This window comes from Talpa europaea (genome assembly GCF_964194135.1).
Source record: "Talpa europaea genome assembly, chromosome: 13".
NCBI classification, from domain to species: Eukaryota; Metazoa; Chordata; class Mammalia; order Eulipotyphla; family Talpidae; genus Talpa; species Talpa europaea.
The window spans coordinates 85,086,258-85,111,985 of NC_140080.1; the positions used below are offsets into that span (position 1 = coordinate 85,086,258).

Below are 25,728 nucleotides of genomic sequence, written 5' to 3' on the forward strand. Positions count from 1 at the left end.
ATGTTCAGGAAAAGGTCTATAAAAAGCAAGGGAAAGATGACTGTTGTTCTCAGATTAGCAGTTTATTAAGCTCTTTTAAGTTAAACACTAATAATTATTCAATAATGTAGAAATTTAACATAAAATGTTCCAGATAAAACAAGAATAGTTACAGGAAGTAAATTCTGACAGGAAGCATAAAAATACACATTACAGAAGAAATAATGTAAAATATTATCGTCCAATTATTTCTAAAACTGTTTTATATTGCTTTTCAATAAAAAGAATATCATGGTCAGCATTGGTACATTTTTCCATAAGTTTTGTGTGGGGAGGGGGGGATGATACACATATTTACATATAAAAATAGCGGAATCACTGCTATGCTGTAGCAAAGAACAATATTTTTCTGTGAAATAAGGAATTGTTCAAGAAATTCATCCTGTTAGGAAACAGCCAGATAAGAAATTCTGCCAGTTAGCCTACTAAACATGTACATATCTTTGATTTAAGTTTGACAGCCCATACTACATATCATTTAGTAAGTAGACTATTTAAAATACCAAAGCAGTGTTTATTCAATTAATGCTTCTTAGTGCACCTAGAACCTACCACAATGTCATGCCTAGAGGGCACTCAATAAATAATGAATGAGTGAATGATATGGTAGGGACTGGGTGGGGAGAATATATGTTGTAGAGAAGGAACTCTCCATGCAGGGGGGTTAAGGGAAGGATGGATATCACAAGTGGAAGGTGATGGATGTATAAGAATGCTGGATAATAAATCCTTTTCATTTTAGTTAGTCTGTAGGGATAAGCAATGGATTAGATATTTACTGTCTTCTTTCCTATTTGGAGAGAAGGGTTGTCAAACACACAACAAATGTATAAAGTTAATAAATTAGTATGTGTCCTTGTTCTACCATTGTGCCTTCACTTTTGCTTGCCAATAAAATTGTGAACTTATAATTTGTGAGACATAAGGATGTTTCTAGAATACACTCAAGAACTTTTCAGGACTGGTTCCAAGGAGTCTTGTTCTCAAGTTTGTTATTTTTGCCAATATAATCTAAAGAAAAGATTTGATAAAAATATACAAGTGTGAATTAAAAGTAACTTTAACATCCTCTCTTCTAGGTAGGCAGTTTTAACTTAGATGCCGAATAATTTATTTTTTCTTCCAGAGGTCAGTAACAACCTACTGACACCTTTTTAGCCCCTTGAGAGGTCCTGACCGAACACATTTGTCTCCAACTGCCTCACCTCACTTCTGTCCTAAGGTTGTTTCCAGAGGTTAACTGTGGACCACTAATAGTATCTGCCCCTGGGCAAGCCCCACCTTTCAAGCTTGCTTCTTGCCTCATGCTTTGCTTCCTGTTTCTTTCCTGCTTTTGTTTCAGCTTTTTTTTTTTTTTTTTTCCTGTGTAAGTGTAGCGACATGGAGTCTGCAGAGTTCCCTCAGATAGTACAACCCAATAAGAAACATTTTCTCCAGGTTCTAGTGTTTTTTGTCTGGAGAACTCTTAAGAGTATCCCACTACAGTTCACTATTTGCACTATTTTGTACTTTTTTTTTTCATTCCATTCTTTTTTTTTTTCTAAGATTTATTATTTTTATTATTTTTATACAAGAACCGGGGTACAGGCCAGATGTGTGGGAGGGTGAGAAGATTCACCCAAGACAGAGTGGGGAACAGAACCAAAATACACTGCTGAGGGGAGCAGTGGGCAAGACAGGAGAGGTCAGCTCACCATGTGGCACTGCAGAGGCTGTGGACAGCTTCACAGCGCTGCACTCAACTGCCTGCGTCCCCAGGAGGCCCTCCATTCCATTCTTACCCATATCCCTTTACTATCTTTTTTTTGGATTGGTTGAATTTTCTATTTTTTTCTTATTTGTAATTTAAACATTCTATTATAAATACTTTTAATTATTCTCAAAAATTCTACATGCTTAACATCTAAAAATGTTACAGGGCAAGGAGGGGGCACCCCAGAACTCCCAAACCTGCCCATTCTAAATAGATTCTGTCATCCACTGCATCAAGACAAAACATATACGACCTTTAATGGAAAGGAACTTTAATACAATTAGTGTGCAATACAGAAAAGAAAAAGAATATAGTTTGCAAATCAAGCCCCCGAAGTTATCCATCCCTTTGTGGGTGAATGTCCAGCCAAACAGGGTTGGCCCAAAGCCAGGCCCAAAAGCCTGCCCCAAGTCTAAAGCACCTTCTGGCAGGGACCCATAGAAAAAGGTCAGAAATATCCAGACAAGTCTGGGAGGAAAAGAGCAAAATCAAAATCAAGATAAAAGCTGCCATTGTTAACCTCCCCATGGGTCTCTCACCCACATCTGTTTCAACCAGTCCAGGACCAAGAAGCAATTGCACTTTCTTCACATGTCTCTGCAACATGTGCCTCCTCCTGGTCTCCTTCCAGTTTCATCCTGCTTCCTTCTTTACTAGTCTCCTCTCCAGCTTCTTCTCCTCCCTGCTTAGCTCCCTACCTTGGGTGAGGCCAGGAACCTGGAACCTCCCCTTTTCCTGTTACAAGGGACTGCCCTGTTAACAAAAATAGTAAATATCTATACACTCTTTCCAAACAACACAGTATGTTTAAATATATTAATTCTAAACAAATTCCTAATTTAACTTTCAGCTTGAATATTATTGCTTTATATTGTCAATGATTAGGTTTGCCCAATTTTTTTTAAATTCACTTTCATGATTCTCAGACATTCCTTCTAAGTAGAGCTTTTAATTTCTGAAATTATGTGTTTAGAACTATAAATTTAAAATTGACTTCTCTTGGGCTGTTTTAAAATAATTTTGTCTTTGGAGATCTGCAATTTTTATTATATAGCTACAGATTTATTTTTATCATGTTTGGGATTTAGGTGTTTATGAATCTGTAGATTTGTATCTTTCATCAAAGCTGAATTTCATCAATAAACATTTTTCTTTTGTGAAATCTGTAATATAGAAAAATGCATTAAGAAATGGACATATTAATGGATCATTATAAGCAACAATTGTGTAACTATCCAGGACAAGAAATAAAATACCAGGCCTCCCCGGAGGTGCAGCTGTTGAGCACTGGGCTGCAAAGCTGTCTGCAGCCTCTGCAGTGTCGGTTCAATCCCCAGCCACCGGCAAGGGTCCCACATGGTGCACAGACCTCTCCTGCCATGCCCACTGCTCCCCTCAGCAGTGTATTTCGTCAGTCTGCCTGTTCTGTTCCCCACTCTGGCTCTGGTGAATTCTCTCACCCTCCTGTGCTTCTGACTGTACCCAGTGCTTATATAAATAAATAAATAAAATCTTAAAAAAAAATAAAAGAAATAAAATACCCCAAGTAATCAAGATTTCAGAGTTTTTCTTGGGGTTTTACTATGTAGGGAGGATTTATTAAATTGTTACAGAATTCTTTTACTCATTGCAGTTTTATCAATTTTTGATTCAAGTATTTTGAATAGGCATTACTATTCAGGAAAATGAGGTTCTGATGAATTTAATATTTTTATATGATTGTTTTATCCCTGATAAATTCTTTGCTATGAAAATCAGTTTTCCTAATGATTGTCTTTATAGGTTTTTAAAAATTAATGTTAACAGTGTCTTTTCCCAGTCCTTTTAAACTATGTGTCTGTACATAAAAATTTTTTAATATATAGCAGTTGGGTCTTGCTTTTTCTTCCTTTTTTTTTCATAGAATAACTGGGCTGTAGACCAGAGTTGGGGAAGAAAGTAAGAGGATTCACTGGAGACAGAATGGGGAGCAGAACAGGCAGATTTTTCTGAAATGCACTGCTGAGGGAAGCAGCAGGTGAGACAGGAAATGTGTGCTGTGCCATATGTGGGTAGCTCCCTGGTTGGGGGATCATACTCAGGCTGTAATGATGATAGTGCTGAGACTTAACCCTTAGGCCACTGGGGAGTCCCACTGGGTCTTACTTTTTCATTTCATCTGATAACTTTGCATTTTCATTGAAATTTTTAGACCATTATTTATATGATTAGGATTGAATCTACCTATTTCCTATTTTCTGCTTTATTCTATGTTCTCTTTTTCCCTGTTTTTATGCACTTTAGGGACTGAGGGTTTTTAAAAATCATCCTATATATTTTTCTCCCTTATTGGTTTATAATTACCGTTACCGGGCCTCCCCAGTGGCACAACGGTTGAGTGTTGGGTTGCGAAGCTGTCCACAGCCTCTGCAGCACCAGATTGATCCCTGGCCGCCAGGTGAGGGTCCCACATGGCACGCAGATCTCTCCTGCCGCCCACTGCTCCCCTCAGCAGTGTATTTCATCAGTGTGCCTGCTCTGCTCCCTGCTCTGGCTCTGGTGAATTCTCTCACCCTCCCGCGCTTCTGACTGTGCCCAGTGCTTGTATAAATAAATTAATTAATCTTAAAAAAAAATTACAGTTACTTATCACTTAATGATGCCAGAGATATTCTGAGAAATCTATTTGAGGTGATTTCACCATTGTGTGTACTTACACAAACCTAAATGGTGCAGCTTTACTACACATGCTGGTTGTATATAGGGACCACCAACATATGTGTGATCCATTGTCGACCGATATGTCATTATGCAGTGCGTGACTGCATAATTCTGTTTTGCTATTTTGTTATTTCTTTAGGTATTTATTTTATGTCTAACTTATCAAAGTCTACCTTCAAGCCATGAACAACTAGTATATGTCTAAGGGCCTTGCAAGGGTGCATTCACTTAATTTCTCTAACCTCTGTGGTATTGTTACTATACATCTTGCTCCTGTGTACATTGTAACCACAATATATATTTTTGCTTTTCTTTATACAATTTTTTAAAAGGGATTTGAAAATAATGGAAAGGAGTGCTAACTATACCCATATTTCTGGCATTCCTCATATTGCCATCTGGTATTAATGATAGAGCTTTCAAAGATTTTCTTGAACCACATAATCTGTCTGAGTTGCCTTTATTTGATAAACAGTATGGACTAAGAATCTGATAGGAAGCTCTGGTAGCTTGGGTGGGACTTTTATTTATTTATTTTACCATAATAGAGTTTTCTCTCTCTTAAATGTTACACTTCAGAATATTCATTTTTAGTAAACCAGCTGTTGATAGTGTCTGTGTGTATCTGTGTAAGCATTTTTAGAAACACTTGGGTAAATCACTGACCTACCAACATCTGAATACTCTCAAATATAAACAAGCATTCTCGATATGACAAGATGAGATCTTAGAGCTTTCTCTTCTAATTCCATCAGTCAAAAAATAATTTTATAATTATTGTTTGCAAAGTAAGTCTCAAGATGTGGTTATTGTAGAAGCTGTTATTTTTATATAGAAAACCATTACTAAAAATTCTCAAATTATTGAGTTAGGGAAAGAGATTGACAATATGAATATTGAAAATGTGCAAATATTCAAAAACTATGATGAACATAGATTCTTTTTGAGTCAACAATAATATTGACTATTTGTTGGTGATAGATAACTATTACAAAATTTTGTAACTAGAAGTGGGGAGCTGCGCAACAAAAAATAAGATATATGATTTGCGGGGAGAGAGAGAGAGAGGCACTAGAAAAGGGGCAGGGGAAGAGCACAATGGACTATGGTAGTGGACTATGGATACTTTGGTGGTAGGAGAGCTACTAATGACCACACCTGAGGAGCGAAATCCTAAACTGTCAAAAAATTTACAAGAATGTAAATCAGTGGTACTTCACTTAAAATTTTGTGTAAATTACAAAAAATACCTAATGAACTTTTGACTTTGTGCAAGGATATCTTCAAAGTGTGGAAAGCGCCACCTGCTGGCTACACTTAAGTAGTACAAGAAAGCTTTAAAAAGAGGTTACAAGTAGAAGTTAAATATAGAGACAGAGTTACTAAATTGGAAAATAAGTTATTGTCTTAGCTCCCATTTAGCAAAATATCAAAGTAAGACATGACCACATGTCAAACTCCAGATCCTATGTAATCTTCTGTTTCAGCAGGTAAGTCCTCTAATTAAGGTGTAGTGGGAAGGCTGGGTGGTCTGTACATTCATCTTACCACTGGGTCCTGCCATCAGCACCCTTGCAAAAAGTAGAGCACCGGCTGACATTCTTTACAGATGGCGAGGTGGCTGTTCAGCTCGTTCCTGGCAAAAATGGGCATTAATATGCATGGTCTTGTGCCCTTGAGTGCACTCAGCTGAACTCAGCTCCCTACTGACCCCCCATGACACCAGAGGAGGGGATGGGGAAGTGGAGTGCTAATTAGTCCCACCACCTTGTTCCACCCTGTTGATGCCAGGTGGGTGTGGAGACCCAGATCCCCACTGAGTCTGCTCATACCAGCTTCTGTAGGAAAAGTGGGGGCTGTCCCAGTTCTGGAGACCGGAAGTCTGAAATCAAAGTGTCAGCTGGGACATACTTCTACTGAAGACTTTAGGGGAGAATCCTTCCTTGCCTCTTCCCACTTCTGGTCTTTTGGTGTTCCTTCGCTTGTAACTACAAACCTCCCCTCTCTGCTCTGTCTTCACATGGTCTCCTGTCCTTTACATGTCTCTCTGTGCATCTCTCATTATAAGACACTTTGATTAAATCAAGGGCCCAATCAGATAATTCAGGATGCTCTCACCTTGAAGTCCTTAGCTGTGTCTGCAAAGATCCTTTGTCCAAATGGTGGACAGAGTTCCAGGCATTTGACATGGACATATATTTTGATGGCCACCATTTAATATACTACAGAGGGGAAACCACTGACACTGGGTGAGGATAGAAGTTCAGCACGCCTGGGCCTTGGTGTTATTAGGAGTTGGGAGGGCAGAGAAGCTGGCCCTACTTTACACTAGCTGTAAAGTCTGCTGCTGCCAGGTTAATAGTTTAATAGTGGAAGCTCCTTTTGCTACTGGGCCCCACTGACACTATCCATTAGGGCCACTAAAACACTACTGCCTGCTGCTGGGTGGAAAATGGAAGATCAGCTCCTTGCTTTGCAGTGTATACCATGACCACCATCGCCAGATGAGTAACCACAATGCTGTCTGATTCTGCCAGGTCGAAGTTGGAAGATTAGCTCCCTGCTTAACGCAGGTGTGTGTTTGCACACACAAATGCACACAGACAGTTCTTCCACCAGCTTTTGTGGGACAGAGATGAGGTGGGTAGGAAATCACCTCTCTGCTTTCACCCACTGAAACCATAGAGGGTGTGGGTGCAGTTTTTAGGTTGGTATTTGACTAGGCTAGGATCGGTATTGTCAAAAATATTTTTGTTCTGTTAGGCCACCCTTCAGTTCATAGCCACTGGTATGGCAGACTTTTCCTTGAAGACTTTTTTCCCCCTGCCTGTTGGTGGTTCCAGGTTGGGGGTTTCTGTAGCAACTGTCTGGAATCTATGGGAGGCAATAAGGAAACTCAGAGAACTCACTGCTGTCTCTCTCCGTAAGTCCCAAGGTCCCCGGGCAGTTTGCCTTCTTGTCTTTCCACCTATGCTTGTTTGCTGTGTTACATGCAGGGTCCATTAGTTGTAAGAGGAAGGACTTAGAGGGAATGGACTGCTACATTCTGGCCAGAACCAGAAATTAATTCCTGACTCATTCAATTTTAAATTCTAGATATCACTGGTCACATATACTAATGGACTTTTTTTTAAATTTTATGTTCATGTTTCCTACAATGATCAATTTAAGCAGTAATTTCAGGAAAAGAGTTTAAAATAATTTTAGTCTTTAATTAAAGCTGACCTCTGACTGCATGTGCTCTCTTTCTGATTCTCTTGCAGAGCATTTTCAGGGAATGGGAAAGAAAAGATAAAAGGGCATAAGAATGCTTGTGATTTAACATTATGCTCAAGTGAGATTAAAAACTATATTTAATGTTGTTCTCTTATGCAACTATGAGTTCTTATTTTCACAAAGTACCTTCCGTAAGTTGTACAAGAATACTGTCTCGAATAGTTTAACAGTATTTATGCATATTGATTTAGAGGCAAACTACAGTAAATGCCAAAGATGAGTTTATGGCAGAACGGCTTCATTTCTTCTTTAAGATTGATGAGTGACCATTATGATGATATCCATGTCTTGCAGTTTTATGAATCTTTATTCCGTCTTTTGCACTGAGAATGAAGTTTATTAAGTTGGAAGGCATGGTTGCATCAACTATGGATGGGGACAATTTTCCTTTCATTTCTGTCTGGACAAACATCACCAGTTTGGAATATGCTGGGTTCCTGTAAGCAAAGGAAGAGCTAAAATATATGATACTTATAGATTTATCTACTGAATTTACAAGTTTACTATTTTATAGTACTTACAGGTTAAATAGTTATTGAAGGAAAGAAAGGAAGAAGATAGAGTTATTTGCAGTCACATATTTTACATAAAAAATAACATTTTACATAAAATAACTATAAAAATAAACATTTTACATAAAGATATTAAATAAGAGTATATATTAAAGATTTCAGTTTTAGAAGCACTTTTTTGTCATTTTATTGACTTTTCAGTTATAAAAGGTGAACTATTATGAAAATTTCAATACAGAATATTATTTATTTATTTGTTTATTTATTTTAAAAGATTTATTTATGTATTCAAGAGCTGGGGTATAGGCCAGAGGTGCGGGGTCGGGGGGTGGTGAGAGGATTCACCAGAGGCAGAGTGAGGAGCAGAACAGGCAGACTGACTGAAATACACTGCTGAGGGAAGCAGCGGGCAAGACTGGAGAGGTCTGCCTCGCCATGTAGGTTGCTCCCTGTCCGGCCGGGGATCGAACTTGTGCTGCAAGGCTGCGGATTGCTTCATAGTGCAGTGCTTAACCCCTTGTGTCACAAGGAAGGCCCCACAATACAGAATATTTAAAATGAAAGCATTATTCCTCTCTTATTCTCCTCTGTTCTCCAGAGATAGTCACGATATTTGACTCTCTTTTCAGATTATTGTCGTAAGTATGTATAAAAAAATCATACATGAAATCATATATATGTAATACATGTACCCCACATTTACATTTTTGTTTTTATAAAAAATTACATTTTCCTTGCAACTAGCTTTATTTTTTGTTTAATGGCATAACTTGCACTCTGTCAAAATATACAGAGCTCCTTAATTGTTTTTCACAGCTGCATATGATACTTCGTACTGATTAACCAGTCCTTTATTGACTACAATTTAGATTGCTTCTCACTTTTTGCTACTATAAATAAAGCTGCAATAAAACATCCTTGTAATGTGTCCATTTATACTTCTATAAATACGTACAAAAATTTCTAGGTCAAAGGTTTTGTGCACTTAGCATTTTGAAATATTATTTCAAATTTCCCTCCAAGAGGACTCAAGTATTCCATATGCTAACCTAGTGACATTCAAACTGGAATGTGTGAAAACTTTCTGAGGGGTATGAGAGGATTAATAACATTCGCAGGAATAGATTTTCAAATAATTCCTTAAACTGATCTAAGAATTAGTCTCTGAATGAGATGTAGATTTTCCTTTCTCACTACCTGTTCGCAGTCATCTCTTTCACATTATAGAACAAAGATACAACTGTCATCCATCCTGAATAGTGTTGATACTTTACCCTGACATACAAAATTCTTTGAAATGCCAAAGAGAAAATCTGATCTATTAGAAGTGAAGTAATAAAGTGAATGACTGATGACTTGGTATTCAATCCATTTCCAAGCCATGTCAATTCTCTGCTTTAATAAAATGTAAGGATCTGCTTAAGTTGTTAGCTGATAGGTCAATAATGATGGGTCAAAATGTAATTTAAGGTGCATAATTGAGGACAATTTAAAGGAATTGACAGTATCAGAATTATATTTTTTCCATTTTCACCCACTTACTAATGTGAGAAAAGTTTCTTAGTGCTTATGTTTATAAAAATGCACAATAGGAGTAGACTTGATAGTATATGCATTACCAATTTATTAGTAATTAAATCCATAGTTATATTAAATGGTTATAATTGATAGACACTTTGTCTGCCTTGCTTTGAAGTTGAGTTTTACTAGTATTTATTTGTAACCTTGAGAAAGTTACTTAACCTCTCTGGGCTTCCATTTTCTTGTCTGCAAAATGGAATAGTAATACTTCATGGAGCTATTGTGAGGACAACATGAGTCAATATATGTAAGTTGCTTACAAAAGTGCCTGGTACATGATGCTAAGTTTTGCTAATAGTAATAATGTGTTTCAACAACCAGTTTTTTAATATTTAATAATTATATACCATATTTTATAATTTATTATTTTATTTTGATCAATGGAAGTCATACATACACATATTTTATTAAGATGTTTACGGTCATGGGAAATAAAGTATAAAATTTAAAAAAATACTTATTTTTGCACAGAAGTATGATGGGGATTAATAAAAGAATCCAAAGTATAAAATATATTCTATTAGGATAAAATTATATTGGGGAAAAATTAAAATGTGGGTTTAAGGAGAAAAAGAGTGATGTAAAATTCTGACTATTAAAGGTTGTATGTATTCTGAAATTGATAATGTGATGATTGGTTTCAAGTTGTTAATGGTTTTGAGATTTTAGTGGCTACATATTTTAATATCAACTTAATCATATGTAAGGCAAAATACAGTTTTACAAAATTCTTTTGCAGGGTATAAAGACCTCTGTTCCAACCAATGGTGTGAGTGTTCATTTTCCTGCACCCTTCTCTACAGTCCAGACTTCTCTATACAGTCCAGACACCCTTCTCTATACAGTCCAGTATCTCCGATGGCTGGCTTGAGACTGCAAGCTTGAGAGAAGAGAATACGAAAGTATCACTTTTTGTCAGTACCCTTGCCTGAGACTATGAATGAGATTATATCTTCTCCAACAGGACATTAGGTAGAGTTCTTGCACTAGATGCGAGGTCTACACCTGAGCTTTTGTCCACCTACCCCCGCCTTTTTTTTGCAGTGAAAGGGAAAGCTGACCAAGTGCAAGAAGGGAACTTTACCCGTGAAGCACACTGTAAGATCCTTACCAACTAGGATCCTTATCAGCAATTGATTTGGAACAAAAACTCTCCCCTTGTTTTGCCTCTCTACTGCTATGAAGAATAATGTACTGGCCATCTATGGACAATTGACAGGTGCATGGTAAGACCATACATCATCATCATCATTATCAACATTATCTGTTCAATCATCCTGTCCATTATTGTAAATCACTGTAAGTTTCTTTTTGTTCTTTAATTCAGTAGTGAAAACATTAAGGAATACAGGCCCAACAATGTAATTTTATTTTGGCGTCCTTCATATAATTTTTTTATACTGAGAAATTTTTATCTGACCAATATAAAGTTTTACACCTTTTTTAAATGTGCAAATGATTTTTACTCAATATAATAATCACTTAGCAAAAATTAACAAGGAATTTGTGAAATGATATATAATGGATTGGTATACATGCACTTACAGGGTATATATGTTATGTTACTATACTATTCTTGGGCTTGCTACCTTAAGCAGTGATTCATTTCTTTTTTTTTTTTTTTAAGATTTATTCATTTGTTTGTTTGTTTGTTTGTTTGTTTATATAAGCACCGGTACAGTCAGAAACGCAGGAGGGTGAGAGAATTCACCAGAGCCAGAGCAGGGAACAGAACAGGCAGTGACGAAATACACTGCTGAGGGGAGCAGTGGGCAGCAGGAGAGGTCTGTCGTGCCATGTGGGACCCTCGCCAGTGGCCAGGGATGGAACCAGCGCTGCAGAGGCTGCGGGCAGCCCAGCTCTCAACCGCTGCGCCACCAGGGGAGGCCCAAGCAGTGATTCATTTCTGATTTCTCTATCTCCTCCCTTTTCCAAATTTACCTATAAATGACTCATTCTGCAGGTATTTGCTCTCAGTAGATAGTCCATTGGAAAAAAACCATTTGAGGAAAAGCCGTTATGGTAAAGCAGTTAATGATAAATGTGTGTTATAATTCTAGGGCAATTTATTTTTAATTCACAGAAATTCATTAATCAATCACAGAAATGACCCTAAAGGATAAATATAAAAATCAAGTTAAAGTTAACTTGAAGGGAAATGTTTGTGAATGATTAGCCTCAGAAACTTCAAATCATGGGCCTCCCTGTTGGCGCAACGGGTTGAGCACAGCGCTGTGAAGCTGTCGTTATCCTCTGCAGCGCGGGTTTGATTTCCAGCCGGCCAGGGAGATTCCCACATGGCAGGGCAGGCCTCTCCTGTCTCACCGGCTGCTCCCCTCAGCAGTACTTTCAGTCTGTCTGCCTGTTCTATTCCCCACTCTGTCTCTAGTGAATCCTCTCACCCTCCACACCGCTGGCCTATACCCCAGATATTGTATAAATAAAAAATAAATCTTAAAAAAAAATTTCAAATCATACTTGATAGAGAATTACCCATTTTAATTATACTTAAGATAAAAATACTTTTGAAGTGTGTTCTAAAATTGCATTTAGGGGCAATCATTTTTCCCAAATAGAATATACTGGCATATATTTCTACTGATGAACTAAGAATCCCTTTGTTAACAAATCACAAATTGAACTAGAAAACTGTTTAAAAAAATAAATACAAATAACACTTACTCTTTCAGAGGTGAGCATATATAGCCACAAGCATGGTTAAAACCACGGATGTAATTTGGAGATGGAGGACATGCTGAAAAATCCACACTCTTAGCTAAGAAATTAAAAAAAAATTAAATGAAACCGATTTCACATGAAAAATTCTATTTCCAGTGGCATTAACAATGTATGAATAGTAAGTAATTTAACTTAGCTATTATCAGCATTAACATGAACACAAGTGCACGTATGATTACACTTATGAGTGTGAAGACAGGTCAAAACAAAATACCATATGAGCACTACTGTCTCCTCAAACATTTTCAAGCTAGGAATGATGAGATTAAATTGAGTTATGAAGAAAACAAGGCTTTCTGCCAATGGCCTACTTAAGTCCCTTCACACTGAGGTACCTTGAGCTGCATGAGTGAGAAGATCTTTGTGGTATGAACTGACATGCTTTAAGTGAATAACTGCCAGTGAATACTTGCAAACAAGGAAATGGATGCACATTTGCACTTGACAGAACACACATTTCGGGGGAAGGGGCCAAGATATACCAAAAGCTCTAGTTTCTCAAAGAAATAGGAACACAGTTCTATTAAGTGATTTTTTTAAAGAATTTTCATCTAGTAAAAATTTCTTCAGGAGCCTTACTAGTTACTAGATATGGCATTGTATACAATTCGAACATAAGAGTATATATGGAAAGATTAAATTTGCTTCTTGGTAGTTTTTAAATGGATGCTGTGAAGTACTAGCTTAGAAGTCTCTATACTCATTGCTGCAGGGTTTCTGCATAAAAGCCCAGGAGATGCCATAATCGCTGACTATGATGTGAATGACACCTCCGGAACTGGGAAAACAGCAGGCTTTATCTACCTTATGCGTGTATTTATTGGTCTTACTAAGTAAATATAGAAAAAAAATAATTAACAATATAGTTTCTTCCAAACTATCAGTTAAAAGAAAAATATTACGACTCATAGTAATTCCAAATATGGGCAAAATGTTTCAACTTACAACTGATAACATACACGTTTCCTTCATAGTGCTTGATGTATACCACGTCGATAAAGTCTCGGGGGGAAATGGAGCCCATGGCAAAACTTTGTGTAATGGTGTGACATATGAATGTATCCTGCGACAGATGGAAACAGAGAGATTGAAACAGTTATTTACCATTTATTGTTTGTATTGCTCCCCCAAAGAATTTCATTGCATACTATTGAACTCTTTGGAAAAAGCAGAGCTTTGAAGATTTTAGAACTTAACATCAAAACAACATACATTTTAAGTATTAAAGAAACATTAGACCCATAATTACAGGTGGAAGGCAACCCAAGCACAAAACCACCCCCCCCCCAAAAAAAAAAACAAAACAAGTGGGACTATATCAAACTAAAAAGCTTCAACAAAAAACTTTTAACAAAATGAAAAGGCAACTTCGGGAACAGTAGGAAATATTTGCCAGTCATAGATCTGATATGGACTTCATATAATTGCAGAAAATTCAGAAAGAAATCTTGAGATTATCTCCTCTTGGTAACTTTAGATGGAGAAGTCGAAACCGAACAGATTAAATCATGTGCATTACTAGAGATCAGTGCAGAACAAGAAGCAAACCTTCTTGATCCCTAGTACAGCACAATTTCTACTATTCTGTATCAGCTAAGAAACATATTCTGAAAAATATACTAGGTTAGCACCCTGTGGTGTAAGGCCTAAAGTTCCACACCAATGGTAGGTGCTGCTTTGACATCTGGTAAATCAGGAGGGTCCTGAATGTCCTAATTGCGAGTGTCTCCCCCGACTCTGTTCCTTAGCCAAAAGACCCTTCTTACCAACAGCACCAGGCATAGTTCTTGCTAGTCCCTGGGTAGCTCCTTTTTGTTTCCTTTTACAGGAGTCAGAGGTCACTTAACGTCTTGCGCGCCACAGTCTGCTCTGCACAGCCTCTGGTCACTTACTGTTTCTGAGTACAACTCCCATTTGCCCTGCATGGCATGTCCTTGTTGAGAGTTTAGCTAAGCTACTCCATGCTATTGCCACCTTGGAATCTATTTTGTTTGGCCAAGCAACTAGTGAGGGTCCTTAAACTAACACTAACCCCTCATGGATTTGCATGCTTAGAAAACAGCCTAAAGAATCACAGTAAATGTGAATTCCAGATATACTTTCCCAAGTGTCCTTGTGATCAGTAGTCTCTCTTGCTGCCCAGGGCCTTCTCCTGTGTACCCCTGAAAGGAGCTTACCAAAAGCCTGCTGGTTTTGATTTGAATTGGCAACTCCAGCCTTGCCCTATGACTCCTCACCCAGGGATAGTAATAAAAGGATGTGTCTTGGGTCATGCCTCTCTCTGCACTTTGCCTTGACCTTCCCATGCGGCCCTTCAAAGCATGTTGCTTACTTCTTCCAGAATCTGTGAGTCATAAACTTCTTTATTTCAGTTGTGGTTGTGGTCTTTTGTTGAACTGCGGCTGTGAGTAATAACTGATAAACCGTTGATGGTCTCACTTGTATAGTGTGGGATGTCAAGTGTTTGACCACCTCCATAACCTTACCACAGTAATCCCTCCCTCACCAACAGGCTCCATGCGAGTCAATTAAAACCAACTCCTGGAGATGAATATAATAAGCACTCATAGGATGGTAAGAGAATTCTCCTTACAGTGTAATACTCTTCAGAGAAAACTGTGGTTTACTAAAAGGTGAATGAAATTTGGAATTAAGAAATCAGGTATCAGTCCTGTTTTTATCACATATGGGCTGTGGGAATCTTGGGCAAGTCACATTATTTCTCTGAATCTGTTTTTTAAGTTTTTTTTGGATGCCAAATCTAGTATCCTTTCTGTTATTAGAGTTGGTTTGAAGCAGGAGCAGAACTATCTGAAGTGCTAGTGGAACTCTTTGTTGGAACTCAGTGTGATGTTTGAATTTTCATGTGTGATGGTGCATGTTCCTCCCATAGAATGTTTAAATCAGAAGAGAGTCATGGACATGTGTTTTATGTGGGTGAGGACGGCAGGACCTAAAATATCTCTCCCCTCCCAGAATTCAAGATCAGATTAATAAAAGGAGGTAAAACTAACCTACAGAGTTTGAGATAAATGATAAGGTGGTAGCAGATATCCATGCTATCCACAAGAGACATTTGTTTTTTTTTTTTTTTTTTGATGAGTGGATGAGCCTTGGGGACTCAAAGAACAAAGGCCCAGGATCTGGAATTTTATAAAAGCGATTGTTTATGAAAACCATAAAAGCTTGATTTACTTTAACATTCACATTTACCACCTCTTTCTCATAGAGTAATTATCAGTCAAATACCTAGGACATGGTTTTTAAAAAGGTTAAGTATGATTCTGTCCTTTTAAGTGTACATTAAATCTAGTCCTTTTAAACATACAGTTCAACAAGTTTGCTAAATTACTTAGTAAATTTATTTAAAGCAAACTTATTTAGTTAGTTGTACAAATTTTGCCACAGTTCAGCTTTAGAAGATTCATCTTTGATTCCTCTCTCTCTCTCAGTAACTCCACCCACTGCATCTCTAACATGTGTCCCTGAATTCTTTGATTTCTACCCCTCTTCACCGCTACCACCCTAGGCCTTATCCTCATGACAGCCTGGTCTTGCTGATTTCACTCTGGCCTCTTTATATCCCCTTCCCCTTTCAGCGACTATCTCAAGTCAAATCAGTCACTTTCCTGCTTAAAAGACTCCAATGGCTTCTTGGTGAACTTAAAATAAAATTTCTCCCTATGACCTATGGGACTTTGATTTCCTGTTCATTAAATTTAAGCCTCTCTCTAACCTCAGGGGCTTTGCATCAACTTTCATCTCTGTCAGCTACACTCTCCACCCCAAGTGCTACTGTAACAGGGGGATTGTAACAGGGTGGTCCCCAGGAAAGGAGGAGGTTCCCTGCCCCACCCAAGGGAGGGTGGAGCTGAGCAAAAAGAGAAAAAACAGGGCCTCCTCGGTGGCGCAGTGGTTGAGCGCTGGGTTGTGAAGCTGCCCGCAGCCTCTGCAGCGCCGGTTCAATCCCCAGCTGCTCCCTGGCCACCAGAGGAGGGTCCCACATGGCGCGCAGACCTCTCCTGCCGCCCGCTGCTCCCCTCAGCAGTGTGCTTCGGTTTTTCTGCCTGCTCTGCTCCCCGCTCTGGCTCTGGTGAATTCTCTCACCCTCCCGTGCTTCTGACTGTACCCAGTGCATGTATAAACAAAACAAACAAACAAATAAATAAAACATGCCTCTATTAAAAAAAAAAACATTTAAAAAAAAAAAAGAGAGAAAAAACAGCAGAAGATACTGAGGAAGGAAGCAGGATGGAGCCAGAAGACCTGGAGGAGGCGTGTGGAGCCTAGAGACACGTGAAGAAACTGTGCTTGTCTTTTGGTCGTGGACTGGGTGACACAGATGTGGGTGAGACCCAAGGGGAGGTGACAATGACAGCTTTTATCTTAATGTTAATTTTACTCTTTTCCTTCCGGGCTTGTCTGGTTGTTTCTGACCCTTTTCTGTAGGTCCCCACTAAAAGATGCTTTAGACTTGTGGCAGGCTTTGGGGCCTTGCTCTGGGCCAATCCCATATGGATGGACTTTTACCCACGAGGGGAGGGGTCACTTTGGGTGCTTTATTTAGAAACTATATCCTTTGCCTTTCCTGTATTGTTTCCTAGTTTTATTAAAGTTCCTTCCCATTAAAGTCTCCTATGTTTTGTGTTGATGCGGCGGATGACAAAACCCATTTAAAATAGACAGGTTTGCGGGGTTTGGGCTGCCTCTCTCCCTGTCCTATAACACTACCTCTATCACCTCTACTTTGTTACTCAGCCTTCCACCCACATGTCTCAGAGAGGCCTTCCCTGATTAACTACAAATTAGCGTCACCTGGTCATTGCCTATACTATTATTTTTGGATTTCATGTCCGTGCAATTATTTACTTATTTATTTATTTCTCATTTCCCTCATGGCTGCTGAACAGTTTGATTCCCCAGACAGAGGGCTGACTTCCTAGGTGGTGTTCAACCAAGGAGAAAATCAAATTACCATTTCTATGGCAGGTTATCAAATCACCATGACAAAAACAGGGCCTATTTCAGCTTTCATTTCACTCTCCGCCTCGCTCCCCCACCCCCCACCCTCCACTCCCATCCCCCCACCCCCCCACCCGTGGGTCTGCTACTCCTAAGCAGCCTGTTCGGCTACCATTTTGTTACCTACAGTTCTAAATCCTAAGCAGGTCAAAATGATCCGTTCAGTGAGGTACAGAGCCCCACCCTCTATACTATTATTCATAATACTTGCATTATTATTATTAATGCTAGCCTTCATAATACTTATGATTATATGATATTTTGTTTTAAAAAAATCGTTTGCTTGTTTATTATGTCTGTCCTGACTAGAGTTATAAGTGCAGTGAAACCAGGGCCATTTCCTGTCTTGTCCACTGATGTATGCCCGGTGCTTGAAACAGTATGCAGTTCACAAGAGTTGCTCAAGAAGTTATTTGTAGAATGAATTAATCAGTCAAAAGAACATAAATATCTGTATGAGGAGGAGTTGGAGAACAAAGTCCGGATTCTCCCATTAACAGATCTATAAGAGGGAAAAACTACAAACAACAACAGACGTGAAGAACAAATTTCAAATAGTAAATAATTTAGACGGTTATTTTGATGGTGGTCTAAGCAAATAAGTGACTCTATTGTGTTGCACTGAAATTCAGAAACTTTGTCCTACTTCTGGCTTCTTCCTTATTTCTACCTCGTGTTACCAGGTGTCATTCTTCTGTCATTTCATTCATATTTTTCCTCCTCCTGAGGAAGAGTCTATCTTCATTTCATACTTTTCTTCTCTCCCCCTCTACTTGCCTCTCACATTCTGTCTTTCTCTAATCTTGATGGCTTTAACATTTTCCTCTGCTTAGTTATGTTTGTCTTTTCTCTTTATTTTCATTTAATTGAGATGGTATATTTGAAGTGTTTCTAAAACTGCAAAGGTCCAGATGACATTACTGCCAGCTTTGTCCTAACTCTTGAAAAAAAAATTACATGGTTTGTTCCTAAGTCCCTACTGCACTGTTCCCACTATCTAATAAATCAAGAATAATACACTAAATTGCCATTAAACAAATATGCTCAATCTTTTTTCCCACGTAATGGAAAAAGGGCAATAATTAAGTTTAGATATCTCACACATGTACAGGGGAATTGACCAGATTCAGAATGTGGCACGTATTTACAAAGCTAATTAGAATTAAACTCTTATTAACAGAGAAGGAAGCTTTAAACCTTTTATAAAGATTTCAGTTCAACTTGAATTTATAAAACATAAGGTGTCTAAGGATTATTGAACTCATATCACTGAGATAAAAACCTAATAATATAGCAATGTAGTAAAAGTCTAATATTAAACTACAAATTACCTTATCAACCTTCTGCACCACATCGCACACTTTCAGTGATTTATCCCATGTAACTCTGTTTTCAGGCTTGTAGAGGAAATCAGATAGTTTAGAAGTTGATTCTGGAATTATTCCTTCAACACGGTATCTATGGTTAACAATGAGAAAATTCAACATTTAGCAGGTTTAGTCTAACTTGAAAATATAATGCCATTAAAATATAGACTAATTTAGCAAATAACAATGAAGAAAACATGAAAGTAATTTCAGCAATTTAACATACTGATATTCAATTGGGAGTAGCCAGGTTTATTAAATATGTGTTGTAATAATAAATATGAATTATTTTAAAATTTCATTTTTTTTCAATAATTATTGTTTATAACGTTTTTATACTCATCTTTTTAAAGGGGCTACTTTTAGTTAGGATTATTCTAAAATCTTTCTCATAAACATATACCTGTTACATTTATAAGCCAATAGTAACTGATGAGAAAGTTGTATGGTTATACAATATCTTGTGGCCTCAATTCTTAATTTAAGGATATAGTGTGATCTCAAGCAGAGGTTAGCAAATTTTTCAGTAGGGGGACTCATGGTAAATAATTTAGGTTTTGTGGTCCACACGGTCGCTATTGCAACTATTCAAATTTACTAGTATAGTAACCAACCAGCCATAGACAATATATAATGAATGGACATATCTTTGTTATACTACACTTTATTCATAGAGACTGACTTATATTTTACTTATGTTTCACATTAGGAAATAGTCTCATTTTTACGCTGTTTCATCCATTTAAAAATGTAAAAAATCATTCTTACTTAGCTTGCAGGTTGTACAGAAGCAAACAGAACAGATTTGGTCTTAGGCCATAGTTTGTCTCCAACAAAGGGGAACTAGGCTCTGATAATAAATTTCAAGAAAGCTTTAAAACAACCTAACTGAGGGCTTCCCCTGGTGGTGCAGTGTTTGAGCGCTGGGCTGCGAAGCTGCCCACAGCCTTTGCAGCACCGGTTCGGTGCCCGGCCACCTGCGAGGGTCCCACATGGTGTGCAGACCTCTCCTGCCGCGCCTGTTGCTCCCCTCAGCAGTGTATTTCATCAGTCTGCCTGTTCTGTTCCCCGCTCTGGCTCTGGTGAATTCTCTCACTCTCCCATGCTTCTGACTGTACCCATTGCGTGTATAAATAAATAAATAAATAAATAAATAAATCTTTAAAAAAAAATTTAAAAACAACACAACACAACCTAATTGAGATGGTTCTTAAATGGCACTAGGCACTGTGTTAGCATCCTGTACATAAATACTCAGGAAATATTTGTAAAGTGAATGAATAACTTCCAACATTACTGTCTATACTGGTCTGATCTGTAAGGCACCAAATGCTACAATATCCCAAGGTTAACTCTGCTGCTTATACACACCTCTCCTTTTTCATTGTTTTTGAAAATGCCACTGTTAGAATCACTAATTATTTGGATAACAAAGGTAGGAATTTTCTTCTGTAATTATTAAAATGAATAGGAGGAAGTATACCAGTTTATCCTTTAGTAAAAAACTTGAAAAATTTGAAATACAAGATAGGTAAATTTTAGATGACAAAAGGAGAAAGAAGCACAAAGTGAAGCTGTTGAAAGGAATACACTCCAAAAAAAAAAAAAAAAAGAAAAAGAAAAAAAAAAAAGAAAAAGAAAAAAAAAATGGCTTTCTCAATAGTATGATGATTTGGTATTAATCTGGTTATCAGGAGGAGTAAATGAACTCTAAAAAAAAAGTTTAAAATCAGCACAATTTCCCTTACTGTGCTTATATTTGAAATAATGGGCTCTTCAAATGTATCCATAAATGCTGCTTATAGAAAAAAAAATTACATCTACCAGCAAGAGAAGCAAATTGGGAAAACAAACTTTGTAGTGATTCATTTAATGGAAAGGTGAAGTGTTTAAAAGACCACAAAATACTACTGTTAACATGAAAATACCAATCTACTTTCATAGCAATTATTCCTTGAAGTGGAAATTTCCTATTTTAGTGAAGTATTCAATTGAAGGGATTTTTTTCTGACTCTCTTCAGGTTTGAAAATGATTACATGATACACAATGCTCTATTATTTTATTTTATTTATTTATTTTTAAAAAAGATTTATTTATTTATTTATACAAGCACTGGGTACAGCCAGAAGCATGGGAGGCTGAGAGAATTCACTAGAGCCAGAGCGGGGAACAGAACAGGCAGGCTGACGAAGAAATACACTGCTGAGGGGAGCAGCAGGCACAGCAGGAGAGGTCTGTGCACCATGTAGGACCCTTGCCGGTGGCCAGGGTTGAAAGGGCACTGCAGAGGCTGCGGGCAGCTTTGCAGCCCAGTGCTCAACCGCTGAGCCACCAGGGGAGGCCCTGCTCTATTATTTTAATATTACATTTCAAACTACTGTCTACAATGAATTAATTTTTATTTCCTGATAACTATCAAATCATTTATTTTAGCTAATGAAGCAGCACTGAAGTCTAGATATATCAATACCACTGAATTTAAAAAAATGATTGAAAATAAGAAATTACACTCACAGATTTCCAGGGAATATTTTGGAAGGCTTGCTGTACACAGTGATCTTTTTCTCAAAGGGGAATAAAAAATCCACAAAAAAATTAGCTGTCAGAAAAAAATGAAAAGCAGAAACCAAAAAAATAAAACAAAAGTAAGATCATACATATTTTTGTTTGATAAAAGAAAAAAAATTTAAATGTCTTTACAGTGAATTCTTTCTCATTAAAAAAACAAACTCTTGAAACACATATAACTTGTTTTCTTACTGCAGTTTTAACCACTTTCCAGCCTGATGTGTCTTGATTGTAACCTATAAGTTCTTGGACAGTTTGTTGGGCAATGGCCTTATAGTCCATCTACCTGCAAAGTTTTAAAAACAAATGATGGTAAAAATGCCATGACGCAAAATGTTTTTTAAAATGTGGTATTATGTTTTAATACTATTTCTACAGTGCCTGTCACATAACAATGAACAATAACTACTTGTTGAAGCATAAATGCACGAATCTCTTCCTCCTTACTCATAGTCTTTCAAATGCGAAAATGTGGTAGAGTACAAAGAGTTGGTTTTGGAGGTAGTGAGACCTGGGTCAGGTCCTTTCTCTGTCACTAATTGTTTTAACCATGTTAAATAATATTTGTTTCCCCATTTGCTCATGATACAAAGCTGGGATAACATCTGACACATACTACTCATTCAATAAATCATTATATCTAACAGCTTTATCACAAATCCTTTGTCTTGTAAAGCAATCTGTTAATACTGTGCTTTTGGAATAAAACTTTATAAAGTGAGAAGCAGTGGCACCCAGTGAGCTGACCCTTCACTATTCTCAAAGATAACTCCTATTTATCTTCTCTCCCGATTGTATTGGCTGCGTGGCTATTCCTCAAATACAACCAAGCAATTGACTACCTCAGGGTCTTATACTTGCTGTTCCCTTTGCTTATAACATTCTTTTACAATATAAATGTCTTTATCAGTGTCTGATTAAATGTCACCTCTTTAGAGAGAATCAAGTTCAAATTCATTGACTTTAAACACACTTACTGAACATAATAGGAGTTAGGTACTATGGGAGGTTTGGTAAAAACAGTTCAGTAAGATACTGTTTATTCTGTGAATGATGAGTTCAAGAAGCTGGAGTTTCACTGGTCCTTTTGACCACCCTCCAGTTTTCAGTTAGGGGGTACTTGTTGGTATGGTGAAAATAATGTTGACGACACAGAGCCTGATTCATCTCCTGAACTCTGATTGCACTAGCTATATTATTTTGGCTAAACTGCTTAACTGTGAACTTCAATTTTCACATCTGTAGAATGGGAATAATAATCCCATCTCTTGGGGTCATTATAAGGATTAATTTAGTTAAAATGTAAAAGCAATCAAAATAGTTTGTAGTCCCCTTTAGGGATCAAGGTTAATTTCTTAAAATGGATAAATTCAGATCTACCTTTTAAAAATCTCTCTAAAGAGCAGCCTCAATAACTGTTGCAGACATGTCTCCCTTCGCTCTCATCTGAAGCTCTTCAAGTTATATCACAGATGTATATTTTTTGTTTAGTTTTCAGGTAGGCACAGCACCTACCTAACATCTAGATTTGAAAAGCTTTAGTAAACCATTATAATTGCCTCTTTCTTCTAGATTTTTGGTTTCTTTACCTTTCCTAATAGAGCTAGTTGAGAATTTTAATTACTACTGGGATTCTTCTCCAAATCCTCCTGGAGACGGCCATCTCAACCTGTGAAGGAACAAAGTGGAAGTAGAATTATTTTGATCCATGAAATAGGTCAATGCATTTGAAAATTTCCTTTCTATTTTATCAGTGTCCTGTATTTATACTTGGTGTTCATATTAAGGAACATTTGCTATATATGTCCCAAGAAGGAAGAAAAAGGCAATATGAGAAATGTCAAAGATACTGTTTATGAAAAGAATTTTCAAAAAATTATTTTAAAGAAGGACGAGACAAAAAGACATGTAGGTGGAATGAGGGTTTAAAAAAATCTGAGTTCATGACATTAACTCTTCCTTGGTTGTTCTCTGACTGGGGCTTGTTCTAGCATATGTAACATAGATCTTTACTCCCTATCATATCATAGAACATACCTATGAAGTGTAAACTCCTGTAGGAACTTGGTCTTACTCATTTTCAAATCACTATCACTTACTGCCACAATATACATATGTTTGACCACTCAACTAAATTTTATAACTTCTGGATTTCTTCATTTCCTAAAAAGGGAAGATTAAGTTCATTCAGCAGGCTACAGAAGTTGAAAAGAAGAAAGAGTAAACAGTAAGACTATACTAGTATTACTTGGTGACGTTAACTTCAGATGAGCTTGAACACATTCAGAAGCCATAATGGTCTAAGATATCTTCACCCACACGGTCAGTGGAAAATAAATATAAACCAATATAGAGATGGAATCTTTTTTTTTTTATACACCACTTACTTGATTGAAACTGGATTCTTTGCACCTCATATCTTGTCCCAGCCTTGCAGTCAGGTTCACACATGTTGTTACGGGGTCTTTACATTTGTTTGAATAAATCTCCCTCTTTCTGGGCCCCCTAACTGGGTCCCCAAGCCGTGCTGGGTCACTGCCATTCTTACCTGGGAATCGAAGTCCCATGGAGTGTGTTAACCCCCATCCCTGGCCAAACTCCTTTTTCCAACCCCACAACTGGTCTGCGTGCGAGGGGCTGGTTGGAAGTGGGGGCTGTGGGGGGTCAGTGCTGGGGCAGCTAGAGGGAAGAAGTCAGGGGAGCTGCGTCCCTAGTGGAGAGGTGTCTCATCCTGCGAGAGGGTGCTCTCACAGTCGGGGTGCTCTCACAGTCGGGGTGCCCAGCTCACTTGGACGGAATGCGGCCGTAGGGCTGGCTCTCGGTGACCTAAAGGGCAGTCTCCAGCACCCCAAATCCCCTTCCCCACTCGATCTTCTCACACAGCCCCCAGATGTGTGACCAGCCAGCCAAACGCAGTTAGTTCAGCGTGTCCTGTGCGCAGACTGGCCTCGGTGACCCGGTGCAGTGAGCTCCCTTCCCTCCGAAGAGGAGGAGGGAGAAACTACACTTCCCAGCAGGGGTTGCGGTCTAACGCCCCGCCCTTCCCCTCCCCAGGCCCCGCCCCTCCCCTCCCCAGGCCCCGCCCCTCTCCCCGGTTCGCAAACCCCCCCCCGCGCGCGACACTACGCATGCGCACCGCGGCCGGCGCCATGTTTTGCTGTTTGAAAGCGAGCGCGGGCGTCGCGCTGCGCTGTGACGGCGGAGGGCGCCGCCGGGGCCGCAGGCGGGGTCGCGTCCGCTTCGGGGATGCTTTGTCGCGCGTCCAGTCCGGTAACGGGCCTGGGCTTGCGGGGGAGAGCTGAAGTGTGTGTTTTTATCTCCTTTTGGGCCTTCGTCGGTGAGTTCGACCGAAAAGGGGGTGTGTTCTCGTGGGGCGTTCGTCTTTTGACAGCCCGAACTGGGGGAGTCGTTTCCTGAGGGGTCGCGAGATCAGGGGATTCGTGGGAGGTGGGGAGCCTTGTGGGGAGGGGGCGCTGTTGGGGGACGGGGCGGAGCCGGACGGGGGACCTTGGACGTGGGGCTCGGGGCCTCGAGTGGTCCCCTTGGGCTTCGGGGTCGTCCCCTTGAAGGGGCGCCCTTCGCCCACACTGGCGCGCGCGGGGCTGCCTAATGCATTTTTTTTTTTTTGATAGAATAAACAAATGTTTTAAATTCCTGCTATGAGTGAGACCATGAGGTATTTTTCTTTTATAAGGGACCAGGAAAAAGACCAATTATAATAAAGTCAGAGTCAACAAGCAACTATAAACCAGAGACACACTATGGGTGGGGGTGAGAAGGGATTAGGGTCAAAATAAGGGGGGTAGGAATTGTATGGGGACTGCAAACACGATGAAAATGCATGCATTGTGCAAAAATGAAAAATGATGTAAAAAATATGTAAACTAAATTTAAAAAAGTCTTTTCTGCCTAATATGATCTGCAGATTCAATGCAATCATTATTCCAAAAAGGGCTATAAGAAAAAAGTAGTATACTTTAAAGAAAGTATCTTATCTCTAATGTGATATGGTTATAATGTATTGCCTAATCTGAAGAGATAAGAATAGCATTTCACTTTAAAAATTTAAAAAAAAAAAAGATGAACTGTGGCCATTTTCAACAGAATGGATGAAACAAGAGGGGATGATGTTAAGGGAAATAAATCAAAATGAGAAAGACCAAAAAAAAA

At 38.5% G+C, this 25,728-nt stretch overlaps 1 protein-coding gene across 1 annotated transcript; it reads right to left on the bottom strand.

Moving 5' to 3' along the window:
* Positions 1-8,006: 8,006 nt before the first annotated feature.
* On the bottom strand, positions 8,007-21,840 carry STARD6 (StAR related lipid transfer domain containing 6; the record flags this gene model as incomplete). Its single annotated transcript, XM_084252705.1, is given in 7 exon segments — positions 8,007-8,205; positions 12,544-12,637; positions 13,546-13,663; positions 18,954-19,080; positions 21,505-21,581; positions 21,584-21,589; positions 21,751-21,840. Coding segments are annotated over 7 exon segments (711 nt in total).
* Positions 21,841-25,728: the final 3,888 nt, after the last annotated feature.